Here is a 20233-nt window from a genome sequence, read left to right on the forward strand (position 1 = left end):
AAGTAAACGGGATTAAGAACTTAATCTATATATTTAATTTTGTGTTACGAGTATTATTAATTCCTAATTACTTGATTAATTACCAGATTTGTATCCGCAGAGATCGCTGTTTGTTTTTCTTGTCAAAAAGAAGAGGACGGGGTTTCTCTGTCTTTTCGCTTGCCGGTTTTTTCACAAAATAACAAATTTCGATCCATTTTGCCTATCGTATGCCATGGCTCCTTCACCTGTTAGCGTTGGACAGCTGCTTGGGGATTGGGTTGATAGGGAACAGGTGTCAAATTCTGATAGGTGGTGCAGAATTAACTCACTGTATTTCTCTACAGAAAATCCGGACTCCCTTTCTCCAATCTATTCACCACCTCGCAGGCACCAACTTTTATACTCTCTCCAACTTTCTCTAAAATGTTAAGTGACCTTCGTCCCTCTTTCAGTGTTCCTCTCTTCTTTAAACAGTCTTAACGCAAACGCTTTCTCTTCTTTCTCCACCAACCTCCTAAGCTCATATTCATCTCTCTCTCTCTCTCTCTCTCTCTCTCTCATGGCAACAACGGGAGCTGATGAAGAAGCTACACAACCGCTGAAATACGAGGTAAATTACTATTTATATCGATACCCATGTCTTCTTTCTTTTCCAATCTGAGTCTAAACTTGTGTAGTGTTTCTAAGATTTCTTTTCTTTTCTGTTTCCCAGACGCATCTCTTGAAAGTGTCCATCCACTGTCAAGGCTGCAAGAGAAAGGTCAAGAAGGTTCTACAGAGTATCGAAGGTACGAGCAAAACAATAGTTTTTTTTTTTTTTTTTTTTTCTCTCTCTTTTGGTTTCTTCGTTTTCATCTCTTTCTGGGTTCAAATCTCGTAGTTTATCTGTTTTCTGCATCTGGGTTTTCTTGCTAAGCATCTGTTTCCGGCTTTTAATTTGCTCTCTCTCTCTCTCTGATCATTTTACCTTGTCTCCGGTGGGTTTACCTTTTCTGGGTTTGTTTTTCCTTGTGTCTGTCTCTCCAGGTGTTTATACCACAACTGTCGATTCCCAGCAACACAAAGTTGTAGTGACTGGAAATGTCGACGCAGAGACCCTGATCAAGAAACTGCAGAAAACAGGGAAGCACGCGGAGCTTTGGCCTGAAAAAGCTGAGAAGAAAGAGAAAAAATCTGGAAAAGCGAAGAACAACGAGAAACCAAACAACTCGAAAAGCCATGAAAACAACAATGCTGACAGTAGCCCAAAGAAAGCAGCAGCAGAAAGCAACGAAGCAAAACCCACATCCGCTAAAAACAGTGAAAGTGGTGGAACCACCGCCAAAGCCAGCGAAGGTGGAAGCGGGAAACCCGCAAAAAATGGCACCGCCGGACAAAACAAAAACCCGGAGACCGACGAAAAGAAGCCGGAAAACTCGCAGGCTGGGAGCCAGTCTCCACCGCCTGACCAAAAGGGCAGTGATGGTGACGGGCCCGCCGATAGAAGTGGCGGTGGGGCCGGTGGTAATGGAGGTAAAAAGAAGAAAAAGAAGGGGCAGAAAGGGAATGGAAACCAGGGCGGAGATGAAGCCACCGGCGACACAGCAGCAGCCAACGCAGGAGGATCTCCTTCTCCTACCTCCCCCACTACTACTCCTGGTCCGAATGCTGCAAGCCCTAGTCACACTGGTCCCACCACCGTGCCAATGAATCTCAGCCCTCCTCGTCAGCATGTATACCCGTACGGTGCGTATTGTCCCCCTCCAGTGTATGCCGTAAGTTACAATACGGCATACCCGTCGTCTAACTACGGTGCATCCTACTACGTGCCCCCAGCACCACCTCAGTACACGTTCACGTACACTCACCCAGTCTCTTATGATGCACCAGCACCAGCACCAGCGTCCGATTCATTCGAGATGTTCAGCGATGAGAATCCTAATGGGTGCATGATCATGTGATGGGTTCGTCGTAAATCGACGTGGGCATGTTGGGTTCTGTCTACACGTAGCTTATACCACTCGTATCAGCTAGCTTTGGGGGAGAACGACTGAATGACTGAATGAGAGAGTTAATTCTGTAACCATGTACATAAGTCATAAGGAAGGTAATGGTAGGGTTAGTATTGGGAAAGGAGAAGTAAGATGGTTTTTGGTTGAGGGGTTCTGGGTTTATTCTTGTTGCTTTTTTAGCTTCAGAGAGTTCTTAATTAGTCTTGTAATGTTATAGATTTTTGTACTTTCTAGTGTAGACATCAGATCTCTCTCTCTCCTCTCTATCTGACACATAATCACATTGTTTAAGTCTTCAAGTAAAGGAGGTTTTGATAAAGAGATGGAGACAAGAACAACTGTCCAAGTTGGGTTGCTGGAGGGGTTGGTTCTCAGTTCTCCTGCTTTTTATGAACTGTTTGCGGGTTTGGTTTTAAGCCAGGAGCTCTGTATAAATTGTAGGGAGCTAAAATCAATTTGGTACAATTGCTTCTTTTAACACATTCTCTCTCCATCTCTCTCTCTATCTACTTTATTATGAGGTGGAGATTAAGTGATAAAGGCCAGGCTTTGGCTTTTGGGGTAAGCTTTTTCTTTTGAAAAGCTGTCTTTTAATTAATACTGCCTTTTAAATTTGTGTGATGGGTGATAAATTTCTCTTTCTTAATAGAGGGTTTTTGCTTTTGCCAAGTGCTCTCTTTCTTCTTAGTAGATACCCACTAGGCCACTTTTGATTTGATTTAAAAGCTAGTAGTTTGTAGGGTTGCATATTGGCGTTCACCTTCTTCCTACCTGCTCACTGCCTCATTCTCTAAAAGCGATAAACCATGCTAAGAGGCTAAAGAGAAAGAAAAGGATGGTGTATGACTGTATGTTTGCTAAGTTGTGGGTTGACTTTATATTTTGACTGGCTCTCCCCATTTTCTCTCTTTAGACAGTGATGGGGTGGATGGCTATGTTTAGACAAAGCCCACCGAGGAGAATTACTAAAATCCTAGCTTTGATGTATATCTGGATTCTTGGACTCTTGGTTAATGAATAGGAAACAAATGCAATAAGACTATGACATGGAGTTTTGTTTTTCTGTCTTTAATCTATTGTTGAGTGTTTTGGTTGAACCGTTTGAGCCATTATTGGGTCTGATTTGTGTGAAACATCCCATTTGGTAAAAAACCGTTGATATAATAAAAAATTGTTCAACCCAGGTAGTTCAATTGTTCAATCTGGACAGTTGAACCGATGACTCGTTACCTGAAACCATTTTTTGTTGGAAGAAGTGTTCTTTTCCTACGTGGTGCCTGATCGTGTCTATGGGAATAAATAGAAATAAAGGATAGAACTTGAAAATTTGCACCATATTCAATTTTTTCATTATGTTTTTAGACAAAAATTGTTATTCCAGCAAAAATTGGAATGTTCACTAACTAGGTCATAGTTTATCGTTTAGCTGGGTCATAAGCCCATTAAAACAGTGAAAAACCAGTTAACTAGACCTGAAAAGGGTCATTATTGAGTCACTGGGTCACCGGTTCAACCATCTGGGTGGGTCCAACTCTTACGACTCTGAAAAACCATTCATCAATTTCAATGTAGTCCACCGATCATTTTGACATGCCACCCGTCCGAAACTTGTCTCAAGCATTGGAATGGATCCCTCTGTATTTCAATCACCTTTCCCCAGTGTAAAATTCACAAGGAATCATTCCTTACAAATCTTGAAGAGAATATGGACACTAATCTTTTCACATATTGTGACTGGAATAAATAAAATACCCAAAAGCTTAGATCACCGAGTCACTGTTGCATCTTTTCCCAATTCTAGAAGCCTCTGTTTTTTATTCCCCCCAGCCACTTGATCATGTCTGACATTTTTAGATCCTCATCTTTTCATTTCTGCTCAGCTCTTGTTTCTCATCGGAGAAATTCTTTGAGCTGTCGACATATGAAGCTAGCTTAATTATCAAAAGAAGAGAGGAGAAAAAATAATAAGATAGGGTTATTTTTCTACTATTCTACTCTCCCCTATCAATACTCAATAGATACCCAGATGCCCAGATAGTTGGTGGAAGGATTAATTATCTCTCAGTACTTTGTTGTGAGGGTGTCATCGACAGAATCTGCAGAAAAAGGACTCAACTTTTCTTTGTCAAAAATAGGGATGGTTTTATAATTTATATACACATTCTCAATCTTCTCGAGTAAAGGTGGCCAAAGCCCAAAGCAACCCCCCCCCCCCCCCCCCCCCCCCCTCCTTCTATCATCATATTTCCATCACCCAAAAAGGGATCTGTGCACTGTTATCATGTGAGTCTAACTTTGGTTGTATTGGTCCTAAAAATTTGCAGAGCCAATCAAACTGATATCTGGGTCTTGAAATCCACACCTCTGAGCAAGCCAGAGGAGCCATGGGTTTTTGTTATCAATAGCCAGCACTCAGGCCATGATCGGGTACCCGTTGTACTAGTTTAAGCTATTGAAACAGAGAACTAATGGTGGGTCCTCCCAGAGTAAGGGAGAAATTGTAGCCAAACAATCATTTCTCTATTAACAGTAGACCCCACTAAGATAATAACAAAGGTATTATGAGTACAAGAACATTGATATCATAAGCAAAGAATCATTACCGCAAAAGAAAATATATTAGCATTTTCTGTTCAATACATCTTCTTTGCAATTTCTCTATAGGAATCTGATTCCTTCAGTCCTATCTTCTTTGCAATTGTTGGTCTTCTTTGCCACCTATATATACAAATACAACCTTTTAGTTGTTTGTTTGCTGTATAACCTTATCCTATTTCCACCATCATCATCATTGAATCCACTGTTATTTTAGTACTTGGGAATTGGAATAGACATTTGTGTTATTCCTTTATCAACCTGATGGTGATCATAATAATGGTGATTCCAGACCCACCAACAACTAAAATAAACCAATCTTGAATTTACCCAGGTCGAATAGTTTGAGAATAAACACTGTTAATTTAGCCAGATTGAATAGTTTACAGAAGTAAACACTTGCCAACTTACCCAGGAACTGTAACTGTTTCAAACAGAATGACTGATGGGATGGGGACAAACTACTTGTTGATTCCATGATTAACTTGGCATCCATGGAAGAGGTTGTTGGGATCATTTACATGAACCACCCCTGGCTTAAATCCCTTGGATTGCAGAAATCCTTAATTCAGTGTGCAAGGAATTGAATATCCAGCAAACTCAACCCAGAAACTGACATGTCTGCTCAGTTGAAATAATCTGACTTTCTGTAAGTATAGATCATATGGAATTACGCATTTGGAGATCAGAAGCTGACAAGAGATAATATCACATATAAAACATAAAATGTTACAGCAGAAGGAAGAAATGCAGTAGTACTATGATTTGTCTTTTCCTTAGAAATTAAGTGGCGCATAGATAAAGCTCAATAGGAGAGCTTTCATCAAGGCAAATCATCTGTACATGGCAAGAAAAATTGATAGATAATGGGAATATACAGTTAACTGTGACTACATATACAGTAAAGAAATATGTTATTAATTAACCACAAGTTTTCATTTGTAACCTGTAATCTCACAGACAGTTGATGCTTTGGTGAGTGTTGGTTGCTCCCTATGAAGATTACAATTACAGTGGCATCTTCATGATGTCTGTGTCTCCTATTCTGTGCTCAGACCTGCAATGGAGGAGCATGGAGTACTCGATTAGAGATGAAGTAATATTACATATCTTAAAATAAGTAGGTTCATAATGAGAAGTGGTGGCTTAATAAATTAATGGGAATATTTAAAATAGTATTATCTAAATAAAAAGTTAATTAATTTTTGATTCCCCAGCTTTTGCACAGGCCTAGATGCCTTAAAGTTGTAAATCAATTGAGAAATTGATCCGTTAGTAAGTTAAAGTAGGGCGCTTTCCTACCTGAACCAACTATTTCTTCCATACATATGCAATTATGCATGGGGGGATCTTGTGGCTGATCCCCACCATCCATCAGATAGAGGACCCACTGTATTGTCCACGTGTTCAATCAGACAGCCCATATCAATCATATACACCCCCACCTTGTATTGGTGGTTTTCACGACTAATATTGGTTGTTAAAAGTCATAATTTCTTTAGTATAAAACTTACCTATTTGACCTATTCAAATAGGCTTATTTTGCACATGTGCATGTCTTTTGGGACAAGGATCTTTACATGAACTAGGAGACTCCTTTTGTGCTTCAAATAATTTTGGAAAAATCACCAATATATATATATATATATATATATATGAGAGAGAGAGAATGAGAGATGTGCCATCAAAGTGGTATAGCACAGAGTTTTCAAAAGATGGAATTTATGATCCCACACATTAACCAATCTGGACGTTTGCTTGAAGAACACAGAAGTGATGTGTAGACAATTAAGGTCCCCTTTGGTTTGCAGGAATAAAGGTCTGGAATCGCCAAATCGGATTCCAATTGTTTGGTTGGGTAGAATCGAAATCCCATTCCCACCCCCTCCCCCAGAATGAAATTTCATTACTACTGATTTCAATTCTCATTCATATTCCTGTCTAAACCAAACAGCGTAGGGAAATATACCATTCCAATTTCAATCTCGAAGGATTCCGATTCTGACTGTGAACCAAACGGACCCTAAGTCATTTCTCATTCACTATAAAACATCATCAGGGTTTCTACCATTATATGAAAACACAAAGGACTAATAATTGAGAAGATTAGTACAAGGGGACAAGTGTTGCGTTGCAAAATATACAAGGGAACAGAATGGTCACTGTAATTCACCCTAAAAATAAATTTTAAAAGCTGTAGGTGGGCCAAATGATACGGAGAGACGTGGGCCAAATGGACTTTTTGGTGGAAAAGGCCCATGTTGGTTGGCTTTGATTATGATTGCACATTATCATCGCGCATGAGAAAGTAACCTTCATGATTTAGGTCAGTGAAAATGGTGTCAGCACCCAAACTGGGTTCTCACTGAGAAGTCATTGAGGGTCCATTTTGATTAATCAGATAGAGAATTCACTTATAGGGAACCTAAGTAAGTTTTACCTTCAGTTGCTTCACAGTCTTCAGACTGAAGTCTGTTCTTTCTATGATTCTTAGAACAGACACTCTGAGTCTTCAATTCCTAGTACCTTTACTAATGGGGCTGAGTCTTCAATCTTTGTTCTTGGCTGCAGGCCCTTCTATCATATTCATATTCATCTTATGTCTAAATGTGCTTATTCTTGATTATAGGACATTAATTCTTTCACCCAATAGAGAGCATAGCTTTCTTCTTAATTCTTTCACTCAAGTATGTTCTTTCTATGATTGTTAGAACAGACACTCTGCCTCTTGCCTTTGTCCTTGGCTTGAAACCCAATTGCCAGTATCTTTCCTATTGGGGTTGAGTCTTCAATCTTTGTTCTTGGCGGCAGGCCCATCTGTCATATTCATATTCTCATATTCATCTTGTGTCTAAGTGTGCTTATTCTTGATTGTAGGACATTAATTCTTCACCCAAAAGAGAACATAGCCTTCTTCTTAATCTATTCACCTGTGTCTGTTCTTTCTATGATTCTTAGAACAAACACTCTGCCTCTTGCCTTTGTCCTTGGCTTGAAACCCAATTCCTAGTATCTTTCCTACAGGGGTTGAGTCTTCAATCTCTGTTCTTGGCTGCAGGTCTATCTATCATATTCATAGTCATCTTATATGTAAATGTGCTTATTCTTGATTATGGGACATTAATTCTTTCACCCAATAAAGAACATAGATTTCTTCTTAATTCTTTTACCCAAGCCTGTTCTTTCTATGATTCTTAGAACAGACACTCTGCCTCTTGCATTTGTCCTTGGCTTGAAACCCAATTCCTAGTATCTTTTTCCTATTGGGGTTGAGTCTTCAATCTCTGTTCTTGGTTACTTTCCTATTTATCAAGCTCATATATATCTTGTGCTGTTGTTGATTACAGACATTAGTTCTTTCACCCAATAGAGAAACATAACTTTCTTCTTTATTTCTGCTGGTAGAAATACAAAGATCAAAAACTTTTACAAGGATTTAATACTCTATCCCAGCTATTACACTCATTTGCAAGAAGGAGACAACACAGGTCTATCCAACCCTCGACACATGACCAGATTTCTCACTTGAATTCTCTACACCACACCTATTATGAAAACAGAGATTGCTAGAAACCACAACTGATTACTGATTGCTTTTGAGCTCCATTTCCTCAGCGGATGCGCATTCTAATGGGATTATCAGCAAGAGAAGAAACATTCTTGAGCATGTCGTAGGTGAAGGAACCAAAGACAACCCGAGGAGCACAAGTGAAGTTGGGTAGAACAGGGCAAGGGATGATGTTTCTGGCCTCTCTGTCAACGCACAAATAGAACTCATAAACCTGAGTTTCATCCCACTGGTTCTTACTACAACTGATGGCAGTCGTGGCTCCAAATTCTCTGTTTATCACTTGCTTGATTTCGGCCAGACTGTAATCTGCGTAGTATGTAGAAATGATCCCTGGACATACATTCCCACACTGTGTAAGCACTAAACAGTATGGTTATGATGTTGCAGAAATCTGTACAAAGTACAAACTACCCATTGGAAGAGAACAGAAGCTCACCATGTTTCTTGAGGATTGAGAGCAGGTCGATCTTTGATCGAAGGTCCAACGCCTTCTTGAAGTAGTCGTGCTCACTGAGGCCAGAGCAGACGCCATATGTTTTCCATGTATTCTTCCACAGGTGACGACTCTCGCTGCTTGGGCATTTGATATTAGGCCAGTAGCTATTCAAGTCATTATTCAGGTCTGAAATCTACATGAAATAAAGCATAATTAATCCAGTGGATCAGATGAGGATGAAGTAGGGCTACAAACGGATCGGATTGGATTCAGTAAAGGGTATATTGATTCCATTCGATAAGAAATCCAACCGATCTGAATCTGATAAGAATCGGATATTTGATTTGATTTGGATTGTAATAATAATGAAAAAAAAAACTTGATGATATAATATAATAATATATAAGAGTATACTATATAATTATATAAATAATATATATTATATAATATTTCATAACTAATGGATCGGATTGTGTTGTGGCCATGTGGGTTATTGAGTGTTTTAAGTTTTTTTGGAGAAGTACGGGCAGGCACAATGCAGGTTTCTGATTTTAACTACAAAGCTATAAATATTCAAAATGTCAAAAATCTTCATTTTATACACCAATGCCCACTCGTGAATTGGCATCAATTTGGATCTGGCACCCATGCTACCGTACTTTGGGCCTAAAAATTCTGACCTTGGGCTGAACTATCATTCTCTCTAAGTTCTTTTTTTTTTTTTCAAACCTGTTTTAGGGGTCGGTTTTATGGACATGCCTACCCCCTAAAAGTGGCCAAATTCTGAAATACCCCTTACGCCGGGTTTTGGATTCAATATGATATGCCAATACAGAGTGTATTGTATTGTATCGAAATACATAGTGTATTGTATCAAAATTTTGAATTTTAATTGTAATGAATTGAATCGAGGTATGCTTTAATTTGATCCATTAACTAAATGGATCAACTTTTTTATTGGATCTGATTTTATTAAGATCAAGGAAGATATCTGAATCCAACTCTTACCAGATCTAATTTGGATATGATCGGACTTATTTGCAGCCCTAAAATGAAGGGGTGTGATTATAACAACCATATAAAGTTTTAATTGGTAAACTCAATATCACCTCGTCAAGATAGAATGGGCTCATCCCGCATTGTGTGAGAGCCTTCCCATCGTTTGAGTAAGGCAGGAGACCTTTCACAAAGAAGTCTAGCTCGGGCTCACCGCCGGTCTTCGGAGTGCAACAGCCTGCACTGGTTTGCTTGCAGTATGAACCTGGCCACTGCAAATTTTTTATGGCAATACTCAAGTTAGAAATCAAGCAACAAGGTTTAATTCTCTGACGAGTTTACATCTTTACCCCACAAGGGGGCGCCCTACAGCACATCCCCGCTGTATATTGGGAATATTTTCCGATGATAGTATCAGAATCGATGATATCATCATTGGGAGATGTTTCCGATACATGGCGAAGATGTGCTATGAGGCAGATATGTGATATATTCTCTAACATCGAGAGAGATAGAGAAGAGTTCGCATCTCCGCCGTGCATTAGGAACATTTCCTATGATAATATCAGAACCGACGATGATGATCATGTTCTCAATACACGGCAAGGGTGTGCTGTGCGGCGTTGTGGGGCGGAGATGATGTGAATTCAATAGAGAGAAATAAAAAGGGAGAGTAATGAGTACCATGAGCACGAGATAGTAGAAATCCAAGTCCTTAATGGAAGTAGTCTGCAAGGCAGTCGAGAAGATGAACAAGGCCACAAGAGCAATAGGTAGGATGTAGGAAGCCATAGTTGCAGTTTGAGAATGAGACCCCAACAATTTGAAGAGGAGATTGTGGCTCGCTCGATGAGAAGAAACCTCCGAGCGATGCCTTAATATACTAAAACAGAGAGCAAAGAGTGATGGATGATCGTCCACTGGTTGGCTTGATATGACTTCTGGGTACTGAGGGGAGGCTCCGAGAGATACACGTTTGTGGTCTCATCTACTGTGGCACTTTGTTCTTTCCTCACAAGATGAAGCTCGTGGGGTGGTGTTTAAACCTCGTGGGATTGATCCAAGGTGTCACTGCCGACCCTCCATCATTGTTGTCAGCTGTCAATCCATGCCAGAATTGATTTGGCATTTAGTTTCCAGTTTGACGATCCTACCATCTGGTGTTTTTTTTTTTTTTTCAAATGTATATACTCTTACTCTCACTACAGTAATGAGTTTTTTCTGTTTTCATTTAATACGATTATTTATTTTTAAATTAAATTATTAAAAATATAAAAATATAAAAAAATCTTATTAATATTTTTTCTAATAGTAATATCTATCATTATTCTCTCTGACAATATCATACTTAAATCTCCCCAAACAATAGTGAATGTTTGTAACGATTCCCCTCCCTACAAAATATGAATATAAAATATCAGTTAATGTGATGTTTTGTTTTTTCTTTTGAACGCAGTCCCTGGGTTCTTATTTCTTTGGGTGTAAGGTTAAAGATTAAAATGCAAATTTATCAAACCAATCCCATTTACAGTAATGATCAAGGATGTGTACCCTTTATAAAAAGGGAGGTTTTATTGTTGGGTCCACTCCCTCCTAATTTGAGGGGGATTATTTTGTTAAGTCTATCTCATAAATTTTACAGAATTTTGAATTCCAGCCCCCCTATTATTAGCCCTCTCCCCTCTATAAATCACATCCTTCCAGTGAATTTGGTATCAATTTACCGTTAGGATGCATTTTCTCTGTACTTTGGAGTTATAAAATCATGATTTGGGCTGATTGGTCATTCTCCCAAATTTATATAGTTGGAAAGCCACAGGTGGGAGAATGAATCAACATTTAAGGGAATCATGAATCCCCAAGGAAAAAAATTTCACTTGGAGATATAATAATAAATTAGGTTATATTTTTTAAAATAAAATAACTATAATTATATTATTATAAATAATAAATAACCACGTAGATCACATAAATCACGTAGAATCAGTCAGTCTGGAACCGATTATTTATTTGGGATCAAATCATAGATCTCAATATATTGAAACAATAATCAAAATAATACTAATTTATTTTTGTGTTAATATGTTAAACATTTTTAATTAATGTTATCTTATTTATTATTTATCAAATTTAATATTTCAAACATGAAACATGATAAAAAGATGTATAAGAAAGATAAAAAAAAAATACATATTTCATAAAATGTTTGGTTCCAGACCTGAATCAATTCTGGACAAATAAGAATGAGAATCAATCCAATAATTAATCAAGATAAATCATGGAACCAAAACAGTTATAATTATGTTCAATCAATTTAGTTCCATCAGGATAGACCCAACCCATTGATTCAGCCCTAGTTTTTCATAAATAAATAAATAAAAGCCTATTAGGATGGAATTGGTATAGGATATCTCGAACCAAACCCGATTCGTTAACAACACCTAAGATGTGTACCTTTTATAAAAAAGGGGGTTTTATTGTTGGATCCACCCCCTAAACTTGAGATTTTTTATTAAGTCTATCCCATAAACTTTAGTACAATTTGTATAGTTGGAAAGGAACAGGTGGGAGAACGAATCAACATTTAAGGGAATAATGAATCATAGGTGGAGGTGTTGGCAAATAAAACCCAAAAAATTAATATAAACCCCTGAGGTGGACTTAACTCTAAATTTCCCTATAAAAATGGGTGTGCCCCAACCACTCTTTTTTTTTTTTTTCTTTTTGCCTTTTTTTTTTTCTCTTGAAGTAAACATCCAAACAACAAGAGACTTACATTTATGTTAAATCTAGTTAAGATTTAAGAATATAAAACCATGACTTTAATCTTTAATCTGATTAAAAGGCAGAACAAACCCTTTTTTTCAGGTTAGTCAGTCAACAGAGGCTGATAGGAAATAGGACAAAATGCATGTGAGACAACCTATTGGCCAGACCACAGAGAGTCTGCAGTTCTAAAAGGTGGCCAATGTTAAACCACTATTCCTATATTATTCCTTCTCATGTGAATGTACCTTAATTTCCATGTTAGTCCTCACGGTTTTCATTTGTGGAAGGACCCGTTTCATTGGTGGTAGGCTTTTATGGTTTACATGCCATCTAACACCAATTAAGGATTTTTTAACTAAATTAGCAACTTTGGAGAACTCAATTACTACAGTGACACGTTTTGAAGTTTGAATACTATAATGTGACTAACTCCAAAGTAAAGAGTGAGTACTAATCTCCTAATCTACCCTTTTTTATGACTTGCCAATACTTCTCTTTTGGCCATTTTATCCCATATGTGAAGTTGTCCACTAAATTAAATTTAACATAATACTAATATTAATATAAAAAAGACTGGCATGAAGTAGCCATAAGCAAACCATATTTCTAAATTCTTGTAGAATAGTTTAATGATCATTGTTGCACCAAGATCTTATATTTTCTCCTTAATGACAAGGTGGCAGATGGGTGGGTATGGGACTATGGGTTGAGCTACAACCCACCCATTTAACAAATGAACCTATTTACCACCAATGTGAAGCCTAGCTACCTAAATGGCCGGGCAAGGCCCACCCACATACACAATCCAATCCAATCAAAACTCATCACTATTGTTCTTTGTTAGACTAGTAAGCATATACGTGCATTTGCATGTAGCAATATCTCTAAGACAAAACTATTTATAATTCATGGACAGTTTTTGATCAGTTATAAGTGGGCAGTTTCTAAAATGAGAATAAAGGACATATATGCCCTCTTTATGCTCATTGTATGGTTAGACAAGAGGGATAGAAAACATCCAATGAAAATTCCAGAAAGAATGGGCATTCGCTCTTTTATAGGTAGTATAGATAAGTGCTTGATTGTGATGTAGAACAGGTTGTTTGAAAGGTTATTAAAAGCCCATATTCGACAAGAATAGGGAAAAAATAGGCCAAAAGAGACAGCTATTACCTTATCAAATATAAAGTTCAAATTGCATCATGCCACTACAGTACCTCAACTCCCCAAAATCATCAATTTAGTATTTGTCGTCTGTCAGTTATCTGTATCACGTGAGGACATGTGCAATTTTGCAATGACCTTGCTTCTAAACCAACCATTGTATAAGATCAAACCCAATAAATTGAATATGGTTTTCTTTGAGAAGACAGTGCTCTTCTTCCTTGACATTCCTCACTTTGTCAGATTGCTGTAGCTTGATTCATGAGGAGGCCTGTACCATTAAGAAGGTTTTTATATATAGAACTGATCTGTTTCTAATGCAATAACTAAAAAAGAAAAAGGAAATGGAATTACTTGATTCTTGTTTGAATATAGGAGGATTTTATAGAACTGCTCACTCATCTCATACTCGGCAAACATCAACATTACCCATACATATATTAAGCTGTATTACTACAAAGGATGACAAACTTTAAGACCCAAGCCTAGCTCTCATACTGGAGAGGGTAACAGAAACAGTCTACTCTTGACACACAGCAGACTAAGCATTCTTCTATGGCATTCCCATCCAGCATCTGAAGATGTTCAGAAACCAAAACCAATGCCTTGAGAGATCCTTTTTCCATCACTGAATTGACATTTTGATGGGGTTTCCAGCCAGAGAAGTGACATTCCTGAGCATGTCGTAGGTGAAGGAACCAAAGACAACCCGAGGAGCACAAGTGAAGTTAGGTAGAACAGGGCAAGGGATGATGTTGGTGGCATCCTTGTCAACGCACAAATAGATCTCATAAAGCTGAGTTTCATCCCACTGGTTCTTACTACAGCTGATAGCAGCAGTGGCTCCAACTTCTCTGTGAATCACTTACTTGATTTGGGCTAGACTGTAATCCGCATAGTCTGTGGAAATAATACCTGAAACACAGATACCCACGTTGAGGATGGTAATTAGGATGGAGTAGTAGCCATCAATATGCATGTAGACTGCTTCAGTCTTCACTTTGGGCAGATCAACTCTAGGAAAGAAGAAACAGAGGACCAGTTTGGATGATTTGGCATCCTAATTACAGAAATCATTCTAAACAAAAGAGCTCAATTACCATTTCTCTTGAATACTGAGAGCATGTCGACCTTTGCCCGAAGATTCAATGCCTTGCTGAAATAGTCATGCTCACTGAGGCCAGAGCAAACACCATATGTTTTCCATGTATTTTTCCACAGTTGGCGATTCTCTCTGCTCGGGCATTTGATGCTGGGCCAGTAGCTATACAAGTCCTCCTTCAAGTCCGAGAGCTTCATGGGATAAACAAGAGAATGTGATCATGGTGAGAACTTAAACCGTGCACAATCTAGTTAGAAATTCCTTGAAGAGGATGCTAATAATGGGTACAAAATGATCAGCTCTGCTAATTAGTTCCATTGATGATCCGGTCATGAGATCATATATAAAGGTAGTTTGAACTTGAAAAGCATTAATTTGATGTGTAAAGTGTAAATAAACGAACCTCATCAAGATAGAAGGGGCTCATATTGCACTGTGTAAAAGCCTTGCCGTCATTAGAGTAAGGCTGGAGGCCTTTGACAAAGAAGTCGAGTTCAGGTTGGCCATTCTTGGGAAGGCAACACCCTGCACTGGTTTGCTTGCAGTAAGAACCAGGCCACTGCAAATAATTCCCATGTTAGATATCAAACCAAACCAATTAAGGATAGAAGAAAGAAGAAATAAGAGAGAGAGAGAGAGAGAGAGAGAGAGAGAGAGAGAGAGAGAGAGAGAGAGAACCATGAGCACAAGGTAGTAGAAATCAAAATCCTGAGCGGCAATTGTCTCCATGGGAAGTGAGAACATGAACAAGAGTGCCAGAAAAGCTATAGGGACACAGGAAGCCATGGTGTGTGAGTGGTTGAGAGCCCAAATCCCTAAGGCCAAAGATTAACTACGAGTTAGGACTAGAAGAGAGGATGGTTTGTTGGTGAGAACTGAGAAGACTACTCATGCATGAGCCCATCATCAACACCTTTTTATAGGCTTGAAGCTGCAGGCTGCAGCTGCTTCTTGCTACTTCATGAAAATTGGAAAATAAAGCACGCGAGTATGGAAGTCCAAACTCGCGTGGGATCAATTATTGTTCAAGAAATGAAGTAAACGATAGCCCATTCCAGACATTATTTCTTTTAGTTTTTTTTTTTCTTTTTTTTCTTTTTGGATCGACATAAGGTGTTTGATTTTTTTGAACCGTACGCTGGTTGTGTTTGTTTGCAATGAGAATTTATTTGGACTGATGCAAAATCATGGTAGTGTAAAACTGTAAATGATTTTGGTGTAAATTATAAGTTATTTTTATTTCAAAATTTACCTTATTTTGTTTGATTGCAATACAAAATAAGTAAAATAAGACCTGAAGCAGAATACAATAAAATCCATAAGAAAATTAAACAAGAATCTCTATTCTTTTCATTTACACTCTCATGCATTGAAATAATACAAATAAAATTGTACTGCAATTAATAATGGATCCCACATCATTCACCGTTACATTTCTCTAATTCTTTTTTTTTTTTTTTTTTTTGCGGTAACAGTGTTTAAAACCAGGAAAATAAGGATCAGCGGGGGTAGATCCAGATCGAACCAGTCTGACCAGGTTATTATCTTAAGTTATAATTACTTTTCTGTGAAGCGTTGTATCAATTCTCCAGTCATAAGTTTGTGAAAAATTAAGGGTTAATTATATACATCCTGGGTAGGCCGAATTCAACAATTATAGGGAGAACTGGCATAGTTCCATCCTCATGTCCCTAATTATAGACAATGGAGGGTTTCAAGAGTCCTCTCTTTGTCCATCTAGGTTTCCTATTCCTAACTTTATTAGGAGAGAATTGGAGAGAATCTTACTCTTCTAATTTAGCCTAAGTAATCGAATCTTTCTAATACAGGTTTCTAGCCAAACAAAGATGTTATAACTAATAATTTGACTAGAATTCATTAAGAAGACATTTAACCAACTTTAAGCAACCATTAATTTCTGGAAATTATTCTAGTATTGAGAGATCTTACCTTGTATGGAATGGGACCCACAACTTAATGAGAGAACCAACAAGTCATATCATATGCACTTAATTAATCAGTTAGTAGGGTCATCAACTTGACATTAACCAACCTAATAGGCTAATTTGACCATAACTACTATGGGCTTAAGTAATTTGGAACATTAAGTATTAAAACACTTAGGACCTTACCATCCTAAAGGCAGTCTAATCTTTCAACCCATTATGGTAATCAAGTCAATGCTGGCCAATCTATCACTTGCAATTAATCTCTCTACTGATAATACTTGACACCATATTAAGAAAATGACTTCTTTCTCTCTATCTCTATGATATGATGTCCAACTTGTTACACTAATAGATCCTTTATGGAGGATTCAAATAGTCCTATTGTCCACAGGTTCAGGATTCCATAAAAGAATCTATACAAAGTATTCTCTATGTCTTACCTAGTAATAGATCCTATCACATTAATCATCAGTTGACATACCATCCATGAATACCCTAACATATCTAGGTATTTGACCACAGAAGTACGGGTGCAAATGGATCAGATCATTATCTGATATGACCCGAGATTTGATCCTATTTAGTAGAATTCGGATCTTCATAGTGGATAATAGGATCCGATCATAAATCATACCAGATTTGGATTGCCCCTATCCGATCCGATATATTATTATATTTATAAATATAAATATATATATATATATATGTTATTTATTAAAAATAACATGTATATATATATATATATATATATATATATATATATATATATATATATATATATATGATGAACATAATTAAAAAATACTTGTATTTTTTTACTTTATTTAAATTAGTATATTTTATTTTCTTTAAATAATTTATTAATTTTTAAAGAAAAAAAGTTGGATCAAATCAAATCCGAAGATCTGACTTACCGATAGGATTCAAATTCAAATTGAGTCCTATCAGATCGGATCAAACATGAACAATGTCAGATTATATTCGGATATACCCTTATTTAAATCCGATCTAATCCGTTTGCATCCCTATCCAAAGGATTTATGGTTGGTATATCAAAGATAGAAAAGTCTAATACTCAATCTGATATCAATACCAAGTGTAGGGATTAAAAGCAACACCTGATTGTTCCACTTATCACAAAGTCCAGGAACATGCTTTTGTTCAATTCAACGTTTCTTATAAACACTCATTCTCACACCTCTAACAAGGTTCAAAATTTCACAACGTATTGATCCATATCAATTTATATATATCATTCTGTTAAAGGTCCTGATACACAGGCTAATGTAGTCATTACAAACTAATGGTTAGGGTTCAAATCCCTTTTTCCCCTATTTGTGGCTTTTAATAGGCAAATTTAGTGCCATGTCAAATTCGAATTCGAAATTGAACATTGCCTTAAATGTAGTATTTAATTTGCCTTCATTAAATGTGATACTTAAAAGTGATGTAAATTAAATTTAAATTTAAAAAAGCTATTAAAACAGAGGGAGAAACATGAAAATTAAATTTGATATTTAAAAGTTGACAAAATTAAATAAGAGAGGGGAGTATATTAAATTCAAATTGTATTGGCCGATACATATAGCGCATTGGACTGTATCAAGCTTGTAGCAACCGATACAAACCCAAAATGGTTGGGTACTTGGGCCCCTATTGGATTAAAACTAACGAAAATAAACAAAACATATGTATGTTCCATGTATCGGGCCCTCGACGAAATGCAATGTATCAACCAATATGAACCAATATATTGGAAAATTGCAAACCTTGATAACAACTATGTAATCTCATGCATTATATTAATATAAAGTATGGTGGGATTGTTTTTTATAAAAACCGAGAGGGGCTACACAAGACGGGGGTGGCATGTCCCCAAAAATTAGACTTACAAATACTAGTTAAATTCTATGGAAGATCACTAAGATTGAGACTTACTATACCCTGTTGGGTAGAAAAGGCTTGATTGGCGAGCCAGTCTGGCACTTGATAAACTTCCCAATACAAGTGATTGTAGACCAAATCTTTATTTGCTTGATTTTTCAAATCCAAACACTTCAATGATGTTTCATAGATTCTAGGGGGGATCGATGAGCCACTTCAAACAAGAAATCACGATCAATGAGTCACCTTCAATGATGATGGAATGGTTTGGGAAATTCACTACCAAGTTGTGGGCCTCCCACGCAGCCCAAGCTTCCACCATATTGATTGTCAAAGAACCTAAATGGTAAGCCTTGTAATCTACCAACTCACCCAAGAAATTCCTAGCTATGGTTACAATTGAGCACATCCCATTGTTTAGCTAGGACGCGTCAAAATTTATTTTGATAGTACCAATTTTTGGAATTTGCCACATAACATACTTGCACAACTTATTGGAATCAGCTCAATTAGGCTTCATATTGGTTTCATAATATTCCGTAAAGGACGACAAAGCTCTTTCAATCACCACTTGAATAGGGGTCGGCACATTATTAAAAGATTTTTTATTTCTATTCTTCCAAATATACCATAATAAGAATGCACACTTTTCTCTTTCATTGTTTCCTCCATTTGAATTTTTCTTACCAGTTCTTAGCTACCATTCCTCTAAGTAAAAGTTAAAGCCTATAGGACCCTCCAAAATGGGATTTATTGTATCCCATATTTGACTAGCAACTATAAAATTCTTAAAAATATGATCCACATCCTCGTTATCTCCACATAAATTAAATTTTCCATCCACACTTAAACATCTATTTTGAAGGAGCATTTTTGTTGGGAGTCTTTTATTAAAGAGGAGATAGAGAAAAGTTTTCAATTTTGGGGGACAATTTACCTTCCAAACAATTGAGTTCCACTTTGAGTTCAAATCTTCATGATGAGACAAGCTATATTTTAATTTATATGCTGACTTAATTGAGAAATTCCCGTTACAACTAAGTCTCCAAACTAATTTATTTTCTTTTGGGTTTGAGGAGATAAAGATTGATTTTGTTTTTCCTAAATATTCAAATGAACCAAGCCAGAAATTTTATTTTCTATCCACACACCTCCATTTTGATCAATAACCTCATTAAGAAGGAGATTATCATTTTCAATCCTATCAAGTGGTGGTCCAATGAGGCATCGCCTACCCATATATCTTTCCAAAATTTGATATATTTGCCATTGTTTATTTCCCAACCTAACCTTTTTCTAAGAGATCTCTCCCCTTTAGGATACCTTTCAAGCCCATGATATACATTTCTTTTCCTTAACATTCCAAAAGTCATCTTTCTGAAGATACTTTTCTTTAATAATTTTAACCCAAAGGTTATCACTGTTTATTAATATTTTCCAAACCAACTTTGCTAAGTTAGCTTTATTAACCCATTGAAGGTTTTTTAGCCTCAAAACACCCCATCGTTTTGGGGTACACACCTTGTCCAACCAATCAAATGAACCATTTTTTTCACTAGAATTTGTCTATAAAAAGTTCCTTTGGCTTTTATCAATTTCATCTATGATATTTTGGGGAATCTTAAAAGAACTCATGAGGAATTGCGGCATTGTATTCATTGTAGCATTCAGAAGGGTCATTCTACCTGCCAAGGATAAAGTGTTTTTTTTCCGACTTGCCAGTTTGTTATTTACCCTTTCCTTGAGATTCAAGGATGTGTTCTTTGAAACTCTACCATTTATTATGGAGGCTCC

At 37.0% G+C, this 20233-nt stretch overlaps 3 protein-coding genes and 1 long non-coding RNA gene across 5 annotated transcripts; 1 reads left to right on the forward strand and 3 right to left on the reverse strand.

The window, feature by feature from the left end:
• Window positions 1-343: 343 nt before the first annotated feature.
• On the forward strand, window positions 344-2218 carry LOC148867485 (heavy metal-associated isoprenylated plant protein 35-like). The gene is made up of 3 exons (XM_088974672.1): window positions 344-592; window positions 695-770; window positions 1009-2218. Exons 1-3 carry the CDS (start codon window positions 542-544, stop codon window positions 1920-1922), a joined length of 1041 nt encoding a protein of 346 aa, XP_088830798.1. The 5' UTR covers window positions 344-541; the 3' UTR covers window positions 1923-2218.
• A 2561-nt stretch (window positions 2219-4779) lies between these two features.
• On the reverse strand, window positions 4780-5652 carry LOC148867486 (uncharacterized). The gene is made up of 2 exons (XR_016109458.1): window positions 5515-5652; window positions 4780-5215 (listed from the first exon to the last, which is right to left on the reverse strand). It is a non-coding gene; the product is annotated as an uncharacterized LOC148867486 (long non-coding RNA).
• Window positions 5653-7935: 2283 nt separating this feature from the next.
• LOC148867487 (extracellular ribonuclease LE-like) lies at window positions 7936-15746 on the reverse strand. 2 transcript variants are annotated; one of them, XM_088979329.1, is made up of 9 exons: window positions 15285-15746; window positions 15010-15165; window positions 14605-14797; window positions 13859-14419; window positions 13558-13775; window positions 10256-10669; window positions 9685-9843; window positions 8576-8768; window positions 7936-8469 (listed from the first exon to the last, which is right to left on the reverse strand). In XM_088979329.1, exons 6-9 carry the CDS (start codon window positions 10361-10363, stop codon window positions 8180-8182), a joined length of 750 nt encoding a protein of 249 aa, XP_088835455.1. In that variant the 5' UTR covers window positions 10364-10669; window positions 13558-13775; window positions 13859-14419; window positions 14605-14797; window positions 15010-15165; window positions 15285-15746; the 3' UTR covers window positions 7936-8179. The 2 variants fall into 2 exon arrangements, with proteins under 2 accessions (XP_088835455.1, XP_088835454.1); XM_088979328.1 differs by having other exon boundaries at window positions 13514-13775.
• On the reverse strand, window positions 14597-15392 carry LOC148867488 (extracellular ribonuclease LE-like). The gene is made up of 3 exons (XM_088976481.1): window positions 15285-15392; window positions 15010-15165; window positions 14597-14797 (listed from the first exon to the last, which is right to left on the reverse strand). Exons 1-3 carry the CDS (start codon window positions 15390-15392, stop codon window positions 14597-14599), a joined length of 465 nt encoding a protein of 154 aa, XP_088832607.1.
• Window positions 15747-20233: the final 4487 nt, after the last annotated feature.

Source organism: Nelumbo lutea, chromosome 3 (assembly GCF_056320005.1).
Source record: "Nelumbo lutea isolate HS-2025 chromosome 3, American lotus-T2T, whole genome shotgun sequence".
Lineage (NCBI taxonomy): Eukaryota > Viridiplantae > Streptophyta > Magnoliopsida > Proteales > Nelumbonaceae > Nelumbo > Nelumbo lutea.

Coding starts and splice junctions, on each gene's coding strand:
- LOC148867487 (XM_088979329.1), bottom strand. CDS start 10,363: ATGGCTTCCTACATCCTACCTATTGCTCTTGTGGCCTTGTTCATCTTC. Junction 9,844..10,255: donor TCTACTATCTCGTGCTCATG/GTACTCATTACT, acceptor AAAAATTTGCAG/TGGCCAGGTTCATACTGCAA. Junction 8,769..9,684: donor GCCCATTCTATCTTGACGAG/GTGATATTGAGT, acceptor TATTTCATGTAG/ATTTCAGACCTGAATAATGA.
- LOC148867488 (XM_088976481.1), bottom strand. CDS start 15,392: ATGGCTTCCTGTGTCCCTATAGCTTTTCTGGCACTCTTGTTCATGTTC. Junction 15,166..15,284: donor TCTACTACCTTGTGCTCATG/GTTCTCTCTCTC, acceptor AATTATTTGCAG/TGGCCTGGTTCTTACTGCAA. Junction 14,798..15,009: donor GCCCCTTCTATCTTGATGAG/GTTCGTTTATTT, acceptor TATCCCATGAAG/CTCTCGGACTTGAAGGAGGA.
- LOC148867485 (XM_088974672.1), top strand. CDS start 542: ATGGCAACAACGGGAGCTGATGAAGAAGCTACACAACCGCTGAAATAC. Junction 593..694: donor CACAACCGCTGAAATACGAG/GTAAATTACTAT, acceptor TCTGTTTCCCAG/ACGCATCTCTTGAAAGTGTC. Junction 771..1,008: donor GGTTCTACAGAGTATCGAAG/GTACGAGCAAAA, acceptor CTGTCTCTCCAG/GTGTTTATACCACAACTGTC.